Here is a 16,800-nt window from a genome sequence, read left to right on the forward strand (position 1 = left end):
CTCATACCATTATAAAGAGTCTGCTTCAAAGCATTATTTAAAACATATTCTCCTGATTCAACTCTGGATAACCTGCTATCTTTCTAATAAAATCATTTTAAAAATTCATTTAATGAGAATGTTTCACTTTACACACACGAGCACATACACAAAGCTATAAAGCAGCGTGGTTGCTGGGAATTGTGTTGCTGGCTTTAGTTTCCCTATTGATTCTTGTAGGAGTTGTTAGTCTGATTGCAACAAACAAATGAAAAGATGAGAGAGATGGATTTAGTGGCTTATAGGACATGATGAAAGAAAGTGGGCGACATTTAGTGTCAGCATCTATTTGAAATGTGTGAAGACTGCAAATGCATTAATGTTATAATAACATTGTTTTTATAAACAATATAATATAGAATACATGTTATAATGTAAAAATAAAATAAAATGTTAAATATATATGTAATCACCATAATAATGATTTTAATTTAGGAATCTGTGTCTAATTAAATATTATTTAGAATTTGCTGAACATTTTAACATATTAATAAAGGACAAAATATGAGAGGTGATCAGAGCAAAAGAGATGACATTTTCTTTTCTGTTTTTTCTATTACAGCCTAAGACATGAATTGTAATTTGGATATTCTGATTAATGTCTAAAGGAGAGAATAAACACATGGTATTATAACATTCTTGATTTCAAAAGCCCTTCTTGGAACTGAATTATGTGAATTACCTTAAAACATAAATATTTATGATATACTTTTAGTAAGCTTACAATGTTAGTGGATGCCTTGTGAGTAGGTCTGATATTTTGTGCTTGGATTAAAAATATTTTTTTCTTCACACATCCTTTGTGAGCCTGTGTAGTGTCCACATCAATTTACAGAAAATGTGTTACACATATCTTTTAGGAATGTCCTAATTTCCAATCATACTGTCCAATTAAGTGCACTGAAAAACTTTGATGTTTCTAAATTCGGCGAACAGAGAAGAGTTGTATGACAAGTAAATAAGACTTGATGGGAAGATGTTGCTTAAGAGATAAAATGGTTCAACCAACAAGTGAGTCAAAAAATTGAATATTAACCAAAGAAGGTAATGATTTCTAAAGTCATATCTAACAGAGAACTCAGGTATATATAGGATTGAAGATCTCTCAGTTAAATCCACAAGCAAAAGACAATTTCTTGGAACTTCCAAAAATTTTAAACCATGAAACATCTATTACTGCTACTATTGTGTGCTTTTATAGTTAAGTTACAAGCTGTCAGTGACTACGATGAGGTGACTTTTAAAAAATTATATTATTACTAATATTATTAACATAAACTATAATAGAATGTAATTATATGTGAATATTTATTTTAATGAAATTAACATTGACTTTAGTTATGAAATTGAACTGTCATTCTAAGAAACCCATTTTATTCAAAGAATGTTACATAGTATTTCTTATATAAAACCAAAATAATAATTCTTGTTTTCCGGTTTATCACCTTTATTTTCCCAGGAAGAAGACAAAACTAAGGTATGATGTGTTTTTCTCATTTGTTGTTACCCTGAGTACTGTGATTTTTCATTTACTTCTAGCATTATTATTATGTATGTAATAATAATATTATGTAATAATACATTATTATGGTTATGAGGACAAAAATCTGAAAATTTTGCAGACTATGAAATAATGGAAGAGCAGTATTTTAAGAGAAAAAAGCTGTGGTAGGTAGGTTGCTCCTTGGTGAAGGAGGGTAATATGTAGCTCTTGAAATCATTGGCTTTTTATGAATGAAGATTATACACTAAATCTAGAAGCAGAATAGATCAAGTGCAGTGATAGAAAATTAAATGTTTTGTTAAATGAGAAAATTTAATTCATAAGTAGTATTTATTGTTATTAATGATTATGAAAGACAGCTCAGTTTAATTTATTCATTTGTAGAAGTGTTCCATCAAGTACTACCTTTGCTGATTTATTCGTACTGGTTTGAAGATACCAAAATACAGAAATGAATTTAGGGAAATAAATATTTAAAGAGTTTTAATTTTATCATCAAATGAATCATGGTCAAGTTTCTTGCAAATAACAGTATCGTTGCTCTAGAAATAAGAGGGCACAATAATACTTAACTGAAGTGATTCCCTTTGGATTATTTGTTGAATGTGAAGGGAACTTAAGTGGTTTTAATAATTAAATATTCATATAAAAAGATAGTTGTCTGGTAAATCACATTAGGTAAGAAAAATGTAAAGAATATGTAGGAGTAAACTTTGGTAAAGTATTTGGCTAAGTACTTTCAAATACCTGCTCACCAACTAATTACAGTTTACTAGTTTAGGTTCCAAGATGTATTTTCTAGTTTTTTAGTTATTAGTATTTATTTAGTTATTTTTTTAGTTATTTCAATGAATGGTTTTCATAACCTTAAATGCCCATTTAATGTCTTTAAATCCTTTTGATTTCCTTTTCTCTAGTAAAGCTGACAATCTATCTCTCTAATGGCACTCTGAATTAAACAAAAATATTTGATTTTGTAATAAACAGGAATCAAATTTCATAAAATTCCTGTTAGAACAGACCAGCTCTGGCTGGTACCATGTCTTGAATGTGCAATATTTGTATTTCTTCCAGATCTTCACACATTATTATTTTTATTGCGATCACATATAACAAATACTATAGTTTAAGTTCAGTATTTAAGCAGGGGAATCTGAAGCCAGCTTGCCTGGGTTAAAGCCTCACACCGTCCCACCAAATTAAATATTATTATAACTCAATGATTAAATGACAATAGTATTTCAAATAGAGTCGTTCTATGACTTTAGGCTCACAAAATAGAGAGTTTAGTCTCTGCTTCAAATTTGTTAGGTAATTAAGCCCCAAAGGATATAATTACTGGCAAAGATCACATGATAATATAGTTAATCCAAGTCAACACTTTTGTATTGTATTGCATATTTTCCACCTCATTATATTTTAACGCAATATTTTTTAAGATAGCAAATAATTTTAATTCCAATGCACATACCTTGAGAATTATTTTTAATCTGAGAAAATCATGGTGTTTGATAAAGAAATCATGGAGGAAATTTCATGAGAATGGTTTAACAAGTAATTTTGTTGATAGAGGATAAGAGTAAGACTGGAGTTTGTAGTGGAGAAGCCACTTAAACTATAATATCTGTTATGTGTGGTCACAATAAAAATAATAATGAGTACGTATTATGTACTAGGTACTATGTTATATGGAATATATGGAATGGCATTAAATCCCTACAATCATCTTATACAGTAGATACTAAATATTATTGTCCCTATTTTACAGATAAGGGCACAGACAAAATAACTTGCCTAAGATCAGATAGCTAATCAGTGGTAGGGTGAAGATTTCAGCACAAGCAGTTTGGCCCCAGAGTGCCTACTCCTCTGCAAATGTGTTAGAGTCAAAGGATGTCTTATTGGAAATAGGTCCTAAGTGAATTTCGCTTTTCAGTAAATCTGTATTGCCTCTTAAATACTGTTATATAGGAGTTAGCCAACTTTATCATCATGTCATAAAAACTGAAAGTCAGGAAATAATTAAGAATAATTGCAGGCATTTAGTAAATTCAACTTGCTTAAGAATATTTATTCTTCCTGATGGTACAGATGCCTTACTATTTTGTGTATTCCAGTGTATAGGTTTCAGGAATCTGAGGTCGTTCTTATTATCCATAACCTAACACAGCTGTTTTTTAACAGCCTCTTTAAAAAAAGAACTCAGGTGCAATAGCTTTGGCAGCTTCTCTTTTTTCTGTTACTGAAGAGACCTAAGCAGCCTGTTGATTTACTGACAACAACTAGCCAGTTGATGGACCTTAAGAAAATGATCAGACATGTGATAACCTAAATTAGAAAGTGAGGGTGTTGGAACAGTTACATCTCAAACCTCCTATGACACTCTATATTTTATTTCTGCCCGGTTCCCTGAAGGCCACCTTGGATGCCCGTGGTCACCGACCCCTTGACAAGAAGAGGGAACCGGCTCCCAGCCTGAGACCTGCCCCACCTCCCATCAGTGGAACTGGCTATAAAGCTCGTCCAGCCAAAGCAGCTGCCAGCAAAAAGAAAGTGGAAAGAAAAGCCCCTGATGCCGGGGGCTGTCTTCATGCTGACCCGGACCTGGTGAGTGCACTCATGGTGCTCACAGTGGCCGCCCTCTTGTGCCCAGGAGGCCTATTCATCATGCCTTCCTCATGTTACACTGACCCACATTACCCTCATGGTTATTTTGTTTGTTTATTATTGGGTCCTTTTGTTAAGAGTTCCGTTCCAGTTTTCTCTGGTCTGGGCCCAAGATTACAAATTAGAACATGTGGATGTTGTCTTGACCTTTTATTTCACCCTCTTCAGGTGGTGAAATTTTCGTAGCCCAACTATATTCCTTCTATGGTACGGACTATTTTTAATCTTCCTGGGAATGTGATGACGACACTAGAATTTCCGGTCTTACATAAAGAAAATCCAGTTACATGTTTTTATACTGGCTAATGATATTAAATTTTCACTATGTGCAACTTTCACAAATATCCATAACCCAAATCCTTTATCTAATGCCTTCTATTTTGTTTGTTTGCAGGGAGTGTTGTGTCCTACAGGATGTCAGCTGCAAGATGCTTTGATAAAACAGGAAAAGCCAATCAGAAACAGTATAAATGAGTTAAATAATAATGTGGAGTCTATTTCCCAGACCTCTTCTACCAGTGTTCACTACATGACTCTGCTAAAAGATATGTGGAAAAATAGGCAGAAGCAATTGAAAGGTAGATATCCTTATGTTATTAGCTTGATTCTGTCATAAAATTGGAACCATTAGATTGCCTTGCAAATGCACAATTATGAGAAGAGTAACATTTCTAAGTTAACCTAAACAGCAGTCGTAGTGTGGGCCTGATCACCCACAGTCCTCACCCAGGCACCTTAACTTGCAATTTGTCAGATAGACACAACTCAACTCATTCCCAGTATGGCATCAGTAAGGATGATTTCCTATGAAAAATTTCACTGCATGCCCTTATTCTTGGTATATAAGAAATGTATGACTCAGAAGACAATTTTCACAAGGTAAAAACCTATTTATAGATTGAACATTCAGGTTTTGAATATAAGAGAGTAATCGACGATATCCTCAGTTGTACTGCACATGATGATCCCTGACCTGTGAGCCTGGAGTGCGCTGGCTTGGTGGTTGGGGACCAGCTGGTGGGTGTGCCTGGCAGAGGCGTCTCACTGAATAGCATACCCAAATCTGGACATTTTTCAAAGGAATCACGTCATGTCTCTCATAAACATCAAGGCTCTGCTGACTTACGTGAGATGGATAAGTAAATCAAGTGTATTCACTCCATAAGATGTTGAACTTCTGAGATGAAAAGCCAAAATACTGCTTTCTCCTTTTTTCCTCACCAAGGAAATAAATTGCCTGTTGTACTTATTATTAGGCATAATTTTTAGCTTACACCTAAGGTAAATTACTAGGATAGTAGCGAGACTCTATATCAATTTATGTATGCTGTGAGCCAAATAATATTCCCTAGGTACAAGTGCATATCACAGCTGCCTGAAGGTAGCTCAGTGACCACGAGTTTATTCTCAGAAAGTTAAAATCACAATTGTATGACTGAATATATTTAGTCTTTTCATTCAGAGAAAAAGCTAACCATTCCTACATAATTCATTTTTCCAGAAAATGAAAATGTAGTAACTGAGTACTCCTCAGAGCTGGAAAAGCATCGAATATATATAGATGAGACTGTGAATAATAATATCCCCACTAACCTTCGTGTGCTCCGTGCGATCTTGGAAAACTTGAGAAGCAAAATACAAAAATTAGAATCTGATGTCTCAGCTCAGATGGAATACTGCCGCACCCCGTGCACTGTCAGCTGCAATATTCCTGTGGTGTCTGGCAAAGGTAACTAGTTAATAAACATGTTTCTAGAGGGTTCCAGAAGAACTCACTCACTCTAAAAATAAGAGAACTAAAAAAAAAAAAATTCAATGGATTTTCCCCAACATCTTCTAATGACATTACAACCCATCATGAAGATATCCCAGCCTGAGATGTCCTGACTTAGAGCAATGTGATTGTCAGCTTTGGATGCTGTACACCACAGGATGTAGTGTAATGACAGCAGTAGCTTCTCCTGTGTAAGGTACATGCTTGCTTGAAGAGATGACAGAAGCATGGATAGATGTGGGAATTTCTCTGCCCCATGTGTTCTAGTTCATGGATATCCCAGGACACAAAAGATGGGGAAGGACTTTTTTCATCCCTTTGGCAGATAGAACTCCTCCAAACAGTTGGATTTTCAGGAAAAGGAAGATTTAATTTCTATAATATAAATACAAATGTCTAAAACATTCCTCAGCAACTTATGTAATCAGTTATCTTATAAAATTAGTGACTAAAGACCAAGTAATTATGTTGTAGTTCTCTGAATACAATGTTATGTTATGGTTGCAGAATGTGAGGAAATTATCAGGAGAGGAGGTGAAACATCTGAAATGTATCTCATTCAGCCTGTCAATGTTATCAAGCCATACAAAGTATACTGTGATATGAACACAGAAAATGGAGGTAAGTATTTGATAGTTATTGATCTATTATTTCTGTAATTATTTTGATACCGTAAAATTCCAGGAAATACAACCTAGTTTCAGCATAACTAAGAATGAACCATTTGATTTGGAATTCAATCTGATATTTTAAAAGCTGTAAAATATCTGTGCCTCACAATTTGGGGTAAGGTATAGCACTCATAGTTTCCAAAGATTTTAAGAGTTTTCCTCTCATACTTATTTCGTTATTATGTTTATTTATATTTATTTCCTATTTTGGAGCACTAAAAAGGGGTGTGTATAAAAACAAATGGACATTTAGACACTCAGACAAATGGAAATTAGAAATGCAGACATTCCCCTCACAGTGACATTATTTGTTATTGGTTAATATGTGCTGTTTTGTTTCTTTTGACCAAAGGATGGACAGTAATTCAGAACCGTCAGGATGGTAGTGTTGACTTTGGCAGGACATGGAACCCATATAAACAAGGATTTGGAAATATTGCAACCAGTGCAGAAGGGAAAAAATACTGTGGCCTACCAGGTAAAATCTGGGAGTGCAAATTAAAACCATACTGTTTAAAATGGGTTTTTTTTCCATGTGAAAAAACATAGTATCGGGAGTCTGATTTGGGGAGTTTTAGGAGGTTGAGAAGAGTTTACCAAAAGGACGTGAAAGCTAAAGATAAGGGAAGAAAGGCAGGTTTTAGTTCCCAAACATTTTGTTTTTGGTGAGATATCATTTTATTTTTCCTTTAGGTGAGTATTGGCTTGGAAATGATAAGATTAGCCAGCTTACCAACCTGGGACCCACAGAACTTTTGGTTGAAATGGAGGATTGGAAAGGAGACAAGGTGAAGGCGCTCTATGGAGGATTCACTGTACAGAATGAGGCTAACAAATACCAAATCTCGGTGAACAAGTATCAGGGCACAGCTGGCAACGCCCTTATGGAAGGAGCTTCTCAACTGATTGGAGAAAACCGAACCATGACTATTCACAACAGCATGTATTTCAGCACCTATGACAGGGACAATGATGGCTGGTATGTATTGTGTCCTTCTTTCCTGCTTTAAAGCCCACTACTAGTATTGTTACTTGGAATCACTGATGATGGTTGATGTTACTAATAACTATCATTTCTTGGGTGTCAGCCATTGTATTAAGCTTTTTATGTGCCACTTTAAAGCATTTCAGCTATAAAGTTGCCATTATTCTCATTTTACAGATGAAATTTAGAGAGGTTAAGTAATTTACCTAAAGTCCTACAACTATAAATGATAGAACTGGAATTAGAACACAGTTAATTTTCTGAGCAGTGAGTGTTTAGATAAATTTCTATATCTCTATATTTTAATGTGTATATTGAAACCTTCATTTTGTTTTCCAGGGTTCTCTTACACTAAGGGATCTGAAAGTTGTCATTTAGTATAAAGTAACAATTTTAATGAATTTGCCCTGTAGGTCCATTCTCTCCCTTTCTTGCTATAGGACAAAGAGGGTCTTTTGTGTGTTAGTGTGACTTTATCTTTAGACTTTACAGAGGAAAAAAGTGCTTCACACAGCACTCCTCCGTGGGTACTTTGCAAAGAATTAATTTGAGCACTGATGTTCTAATAACCCAAACACATTCCCTTTCAGGGTAACTGCAGATCCCAATAAACAGTGCTCGAAAGAAGATGGTGGTGGATGGTGGTATAACAGATGTCATGCAGCCAATCCAAATGGCAGATACTACTGGGGTGGACACTACAGCTGGGACATGGCAAAACATGGCACAGATGATGGTGTGGTGTGGATGAACTGGAAGGGTTCCTGGTATTCAATGAAGAAGATGTCTATGAAAATCAGGCCCTTCTTCCCAAAGCAATAATCTCCTGAACATAGATTTTTATTCTTCTATAAGTAACAACGTTTTTGTATATTATGTCATTAGAATTTTCTTTCACACATTAGATCCCTCTAAAACTATCAAAAAGTTGTGAGTGTGACTTTATAAAAAACTATTTACAATGATTGACATTAAAATAGCACACAGTTTTCTTTTATATCCTTCATTTATATTGCACACCAAGAAGTAACGAGAAGGATAATTGTGAACAGTCAGTGTTAATAATTTCAATTCCAGTCGATTGTGAAAAGTTTGATTAGGAAGAGGAATTTTCTATCCTTGTAGAAAAACTGTGAGGCAAACTAAAAACTTTTGTTTAAAAGTCCACTTTTAAAACTCTATTTATTTATGGAAGATCTGTCATAGAAAACTTTCAAAAAGATTTATTAATTAAAACAGTCTCTGTTACAATAAATTAATCTTTTCTTATTTTGTAATCCACATGGCCGATGAGTTAGGATTTGAACTTGTAAGAAAAGAGAAGTATTCACAACCTCAAGTAGCAATAAACTGGCAGTGAATATTTGAAGATTCAAAATCTCACTCTGCACCTTGGAAAAACCATTACTCTGGCGCTTAGCTAGATTTTGGGATCTGAGGTCCCCAGAGGACAGTCAGGATCAAGTCCTCACTGTTTGTTTTTGAGGGAGGTAGTGAGGTGGAAAGCAGCAGTCGCTGTTGCCCTGGAAATTAGGCTTGTAGAATCCGACTGAGATCTTACTTTCTTCTATAGTCACACCAGAACTAAAGTAGAAGGGGCTTTTCTGTTCTTTCTACTTCTCCCCAAGAGATGAGTGTATCAACTCCACGTGCCTTGTATTCTCCCATCATTTCACCCCAACTGCCCTGGGCGACCCTGTGACTCTATGTCTTCCTTCCCTTAATGCAGCATCATTCCCATGGGTTTTCACGGAAACTTGTCCTGAAGCTTATTCTTGGAGCCTTTGCGAAGGTCATTAGTTTTTGTTATAGGAATGCTGTTACCCTTTTAATTCCTCATCAAACCCAGCATAAACTTTTTATTTTTTTATTTATTTTTATTTTTTATTTTTTTGAGTTCAGGTTTTTTTTTTTTTGGTATCATTAATCTACAATTATATGATAGCCTAAACTTTTACCTCATTTCCCTGCTGTCATTGCTGTTCTACCTCTGCCTGTACTCTGTTACTTTGCCATCACACATATTGTCCTAGAAGTAGGAAATTCTAAGTTCCTGTCCTACTTAATGCTGGCTCCTTGTTTTTTAAATGTTAAACTCTAATTCCTTGGCAGGGAGTGAAACGGTTCGTTTCTCGGTCCCAGCAGCGCCTCCTGCCCCCGTTACTCTACATCTACATTTCTGTCACAGTCGGGTTTCTCACCACTCCAGGGAAGGTCAGGCCCTTTTACGTGATACTTCTACTGTTAACAGAGTCTTTCTCCCAACATCATCTGACAAATTGCTGTTTGTTTTTGCCTCACTTTAACTGCAATTTATCTGTTTTTACACACTTTTCTTCTTCACCAATAATGAGCTCTTATTCATCTTTGATTCCTGAATCATCAGCCTGTCAGAAAGGCTGATTTTCTTTAGTTCAAAAAACTTGGATCACTAAATCCAATATTATCAAGACCTTGGCTATCCATTTTTGGTAATATATAGCAACCATTTCGCAATAAAGGCACACACTAGAAAGTCAATATGCAAAATACCTGATAGCAGAACTTTTCTAGCAAGATTTGAATGTATAAAAGCCCACCGAATGGGGGATGGCAGGGCCCCAAGCCCCGGGCAGTCTCCCTCACTCTTTTGCTCATCCCCTTTACGTGTTCACAGAGGATCTAATGAATCCCTAGAACTTAAAGTAAAACTGCAGGTTAGAAACCAGTAGATAATCTGATGGTAAGTTGTTAGTTAATGTACAAGTAGCAGAAACACAGAGGCCACTCCTGGGTGATGTGGCCTATGTAAGTTTACCTAGACAAAGTAAGCCTTCTTAAGGTACCACCTGGTGAGAAAAGGTACATACCTGATATTGCCTGTTCAAGCATCACAATTTTGAATATAGTAAAAAGATAGTGTCTCTTGTTAGAATATATAAAACAGTGTCTAAAAAGCTTAACTTGTGAGTTTTATGAAGATATCAAAATTAGTTGAAAATTATTAATCCCCCACTACAGCATGAGAAGTGTATTTTATTATACAATTGAGGCAGAAAGTATGGAACGAACTGTGAAGGATATATGCACTTGGGATGTAAGCTTCCAGTTCCTCTGCATTTGTGAACCAAGAAAAACAGCTAAACAGTGTAACCAAGGGATTGTCTTTTAAGCCGAACACTGATATCATCACATGGAGCAAAAACGTGATGTGTCTGGCCACCAGCTGCAGAAGCTTAGGTGACATTTCTGTTTAACCATTATGTGCATTTACCTGAGACACCCATCTTTCTTATCTAGCACTTTCCCCACTCAACCAATAACCACGAGACAGTAATTAGAATGAGTGACCATCTTTGGAATTATTGTGACCTCATAAGTGACCACTGCCTATTTTTAAACTCAACTTGGGTTTAACAACATGGTCTCTAAACACTAGAATCACTGTTTCTACTCTGGTACTTCTCAGTCTCAGGTGGTTCTCTAGGCTGGACCCCTAGATTTTTTTTGAAGGGTTGAAACAAATTAAAGATGATACCTACCATTTATATTTAGAGCCGAAACTGCTTTCTGAATTCCATCCCTTCCTGCACTGTGGCACTCCCGGCTTGAGCTTTCACTGTTGTTCAACTCCACACCAAATCACAATGTGTTGGTGCCTAATCACAGCTAAACCAGCAAATGAAATAACTTCTCTTTATTTTAACAACATTAATTGTGGTCTCAAATAATGAAAGTAGCACATATTATTTGTAGACATTTTGTAAATATAGGCAAAAGGAGAACCACTTATAATTTCAGCACTAACAGAGAAGCAGCTAATATCTTGGTTTATAATTTTGTTATTCTGTACATGTATTACTGCCTGATCTTTCACACTGTCATGGGAAATTCACCATGTTACTAAATATTCTTCTATGATGTTATTTTTCTCTAGTATGCTTTTTGATAGCCATAAAGTATTTCATCATGTGAATATAATCTAACTTTTTTAAAGCAAGTCCCTGTCATTTGACATTTAGGTTTTTCTAACCTTTTTCTAGTGAAGAGAACACTGAAATTAGCCTCCTTCTACAAACAATTTTTTGCATGTGTATATTGTTTAATATAACATATATTAACTATTTCTTTTTAGAATAAATTTTTAGCAGCATAATTTGTGATGGAAATAAAGGGTTTTGGTATTCCAAAGGTTTTGAAACTATATACAACTCTCCAGAAAGGTTGGATCAATTTACCTTTGGCATACAGAATTAGAGGTGTTTGTTTTTTATTTTTCCTCTCCATCACTAATGCTGAATGTTACAATTAAAATACTGACAATTGCTGTAATTTTCATATCTTTAGTTACTAGTTCAAGTAAGAGATTTTGAAATGCTTAATGGCCAATTGTCTTATTTTGAGAAATACCTTTCATGTCCTATTCCCTATTTTCTGCTATCATAATTATTTTTTATATGAATTCTTAACCATTCTTTATGTCTGTAGGATAGCAGTCATGGAACATGGAATTACCCTATATTTATTTCAATATTTTATTTTTGAAGCAATTAGACTGGGAGAGTCGTATACTTATGCAAATAATCTTAACTGTATCCATGTTAACCGCTGTACCTTTTCTTTCCTTCTTCCAACCAAGATGTGACTAACAAGTGATATATTTTCTGTTTAATTTTGTTTTGTTTTGACTGAATTATATTTATTTCTCCAACAATTTTAATTTTGCATGTTCAGTCTCACAGAGAAATTGGGAGAACAGTTTAATGAATACCTCTATGTCCTTCACCTAGTTTCACCAATTGTTTGCTGCATTTACTTTATCTCTCAAAAGAAGATACTTTTAATGCAGTTTTGCAACAGCTTATGTAGGCATGCAACCCTGAGGTCATAGACCTATTGTAGGTAGAGTCAAAGGTGAATTTAACAAATATTTTCCAGAGGGCTCTGTTGCAATTGACAGGTAGCCACTTTCAGCTGTGAGCTGCTGATACAGAGAGCACTGCTTAACAGCTTAACGTTCTCAGCTCAAACCTGGCAGCTTATCTTAAATTTTCTTATTCCTGTGGTTTTTGAAGTGATGCTTTTACTATGTGGAAATGGAAAAAGTGAGGTCTCGCTCTTGTATAACAAATACTTAGTTTATGATTTTTGCATCCTGCATGTTCTTATATTGGTATGATCACTTTCTTTAAGGCTTCTTAGATGTGATTTGAGATTAGTGAATTTGGCTGAGTAGGTCTAGTTCTGATTCACCAGCTGTACCCCTAGCATCTGCTAACTTAATTAGAAATGTATTTTGTTGGTTGTAAGGGGAACCTATGACAGAGTATAATTAGATCAGTCATACCACTGGGAAAATAATAAAATTTAAATGTTAAGTACAATATTTTCATGTTTATCTATGAACTACAGTATCAGTATCCTAGAACTCATAATAAATGATATGTGGAACTTAAGTGGTCAGGGCCTGTAGGAATATTGCTATGGGCTTCACCCCTGGATGTGCTTTGGATCATCACATTATTTAAACTCCATAAGCTACTATTTTCTCATCAGAAAAATCGACTTAAAAATTTTCTCCCCTTTATTAAAGGAACTCTAGTAATTATTGATCAAATGTATTCTTATAATATTTTCTGGATCTGTAATACTTTATTCTAAAGGGTTTCCAGAAATTAAAAGTAAATATGTAAACCAAACACATGAATCAAAATGTAAATAATATCTTCTAATAAAAACTAAATATGATAAATTCAGTCAACAGATATAAAAGGGATGTATGCATTTAGTAGGAGGTTGAAATGGATGAACTTTAAAGTTCCTTTTAACATTTAGATTCCTGAATTCACAAACATTTTAGTGGGTCATTACTTTGTGCCAGACTTTGTGTGAAGTAGTGGAAATAAAATACAGTTTCTGAACTTAAGGTAAAAGTAATTAATTAAGAGGTTTTCCCCATTTACTATGGTATGCTAAAGAAGAATACAGCTACAGGCTAAAGATGAAGACCAATCTATCTAGTTGTAAAATTAAGATATAGTTGAATATTTTTTACACTCATCACTGAAGATCAAAATCCCTAATTCAACATTTCCTCTCTAGAAGAAATATTTAAAAACCATGCCCTTTTCTGGCAAAGCTTTCAAGTTCATATCTATTTCACTCATTCATTCATTCACTTTTTCAGTGAGGGGTCATTTTGAAATGGACAACCTAAATAGAATTTTCAGATTAAGAGGGTGTGGAGGGTAGGGGTGAGTGGGTGAGGACCATCATGAGTAAGTAAGCAGAAATTAAAGAACGAGGAAACAAAATTTTTAAAGTAAATGTAAAATAAAAGTGGGCTTTAAAAAATTCATTGTTTTGTAAGAAAACTTATATTAAGTGAGGAAGGAAGTTTGAAAATGAAGGAAAGGGGAAACCACAAAGCAAATTTTTTAATTGTGTTTAAAAATTCATCTATTATTTTAGGAAAGTCTTCTAAATAAAGTGATGAAGAAGTGCTAAAAATAAAATGACATGTAAAGATGTCTAAGTAAATACAGAGAAAAAGAAATTTTGAGTGATGACAATATTAATATTTGACGAGTGGCATTCAATTCTAAAAAAGATGAAGCAAATAAGAGGGACATTATGTGATGGTAAAAAGTACACTCCATGAAGAAGATAATAGCAGTCATAAACTTTCTGGTAAGGGATAATAAAAGAGCCAGTCACTCACTACAAAATTCCTAGGCTGCAAAGCCGTCACACACATACAAAAAAATCATATAGTGAGATCTTATACACATAAATACACGTATATGAACATGTATGTGTATATATGTACACATACATATGTACATATTTTAAAATATGATAGGTCAATTACATAAAATAGGACAAAATATAGAATATTTAAGTCATACCATCAACAAGCTTGGTAATATAAAATTTTGTAACCTATACATGTGAAAATATACAGTCTTGTTTTTAAGTATGAAACATTTACAAAAATTAATCATGTATGTGTCTACAAAGAACATCTTTAAAATACTCACACAGAATGAAATAATTGGTTAAACTAGTTTATGAAATACTTGGAAATTAATAATTAAAAGATGACTCAGCAATTTCACTTGAAGTTAGGGTTCTAGGAAAATAAAAGACTCACCTGAAGAATCCTCTAAAAAAGTAACTAACTGGAAATTAAGAAAGAGTTTTTCTAAGTGGCCCCTAAATAAACAAAAGAACTAAAAATTGAAAGTGGAACTTTTCTAGACTAAAAAAAAAGAAAAGATAGGTGGAAGGCAAGAGGGAGAATACTTCATCAAAAAGCTACATTTTATGATTAGCGTGTATAATGTGCGGGGAGCATGGGGAGGGCTGTGCAACACAGAGAAGACAAGTAGTGATTTTACAGCATCTTACTATGCAGATGGGCAGTGACTAATGGGGTATGTTGGGGGGACCTGGTGAAGGGGGTAGTCTCATAAACATAATGTTCCTCATGTAATTGTAGATTAATGATACCAAAAAAAAAAGTAATGCATGTGTGGAGGAGGTTTTTGACAGGAGAAAGAATTTGACGTAAGTTTTCACCCATACAGAAGGCTCTTAGAGTAATATAAATGACACATTAATGATAAACGACAAATATAGGAGATGAAGGCCCTGGCCAAACAGTTATGGCAATGCAGAGGATAATAGTACGAAGCTTTACCTGGAGTCTTTATTCTGCACTAGGCCCTCTGCTGAGCACTTTACATACATCTCCTCAATCAGTGATCACAACAGACCTATTAGATACATAGTCATTGCTCCTTCTTACAATCTTACATCAAATGTCATACATACACAAAAGGAAGGAAAAATATCATAATGAACCTCCATGTAGCTCCAGCAGTTAACAGTGTTTTGTCCGTCCTGATCCATCAACACCCCCACCCCAAATCGGTTTTGCTCTTGTGTTTTAAAGTGCAAACACATTGTTTCACCTGTTGGTACTTCAGTGTATTTTTAAAACATTTTGAACATTAATAACCACAATGCCTCTATTCCTCTGAATAATAATGACTTGATGTTAGTTATTTTTAAAAAAAGCTACATTTTTTTTTTGAGAGGGCATCTCTCACATTTATTGATCAAATGGTTGTTAACAACAATAAAATTCTGTATAGGGGACTCAATGCACAATTATTAATCAACCCAAAGCCTAATTCTCAACAGTCTCCAATCTTCTGAAGCATAACGAACAAGTTCTTACATGGTGAACAAATTCTTACATAGTGAATAAGTTCTTACATGGTGAACAGTGCAAGGGCAGTCATCACAGAAACTTTCGGTTTTGATCACGCATTATGAATTATAAACAATCAGGTCAAATATGAATATTCGTTTGATTTTTATACTTGATTTTATGTGAATCCCACATTTCTCCCTTATTATTATTATTATTATTATTATTATTATTATTATTATTTTTAAATAAAATGCTGAAGTGGTAGGTAGATGCAAGATAAAGGTAGAAAACATAGTTTAGTGCTGTAAGAGAGCAAATGTAGATGATCAGGTGTGTGCCTGTAGACTAAGTATTAATCCAAGCTAGACAAGGGCAACAAAACATCCACGGATGCAGAAGATTTCTCTCAAAAAAGGGGGGGTGAGGTTAAAAAAAAGCTACATTTTAAAGATGAGCAAGGTCGTATAAGCACAGGAGAGAGTCTACATATAGATCCATAGAAAGTTTTATTCAACAAAATTGACATTTCAATTCCACTGGCAAAGAATGCCTTAAATGATCCCAGCATAACATCCATCTACAAGAAAAGTTAATTCTAGGTTAATTAAGTATTTACATGTAAAAAAAAAAAGAATAAAAATATTTAAAGGAACTTCAAATTTAACCTGTATAATCTTGAAGTGGGTGAGACATTCTTATATAGGGCAAGAAACACTACATAAATGAGCCTAAAGGAATTCACAAACTAGTGTCATAACAACATAAATATGCTATTTTTGAGATATGGACAAGAACAATGAGGGCCCAGAGAACAATTCCTGGTTCTGCGTTCTATGGCGGCCATTAGGGAAGGGTTCACAGGAGTATTTTTCAGCTATATTGAATGGATTGGCTGGGAAGTTTCTAGGCAATACATGTGGAGAGGAACAGAATCATTAAGGTCCTGATATTCCAATACCA

At 34.5% G+C, this 16,800-nt stretch overlaps 1 protein-coding gene across 2 annotated transcripts; it reads left to right on the top strand.

Annotated features, from left to right (window-relative positions):
• The first annotated feature begins 1,137 nt into the window (after window positions 1–1,137).
• FGB (fibrinogen beta chain) lies at window positions 1,138–8,637 on the top strand. 2 transcript variants are annotated; one of them, XM_036887782.2, is made up of 9 exons: window positions 1,141–1,272; window positions 1,499–1,516; window positions 3,959–4,150; window positions 4,605–4,788; window positions 5,712–5,939; window positions 6,492–6,605; window positions 7,008–7,133; window positions 7,349–7,634; window positions 8,231–8,637. In XM_036887782.2, the coding sequence occupies exons 1-9, from the start codon at window positions 1,201–1,203 to the stop codon at window positions 8,460–8,462; spliced, it is 1,452 nt and encodes a 483-aa protein (XP_036743677.2). In that variant the 5' UTR covers window positions 1,141–1,200; the 3' UTR covers window positions 8,463–8,637. The 2 variants fall into 2 exon arrangements, with proteins under 2 accessions (XP_036743678.2, XP_036743677.2); XM_036887783.2 differs by lacking the exon at window positions 1,499–1,516 and having other exon boundaries at window positions 1,138–1,272.
• Window positions 8,638–16,800: the final 8,163 nt, after the last annotated feature.

The sequence above is a fragment of the Manis pentadactyla genome, chromosome 1 (assembly GCF_030020395.1).
Source record: "Manis pentadactyla isolate mManPen7 chromosome 1, mManPen7.hap1, whole genome shotgun sequence".
In the NCBI taxonomy this organism is placed as follows: domain Eukaryota; kingdom Metazoa; phylum Chordata; class Mammalia; order Pholidota; family Manidae; genus Manis; species Manis pentadactyla.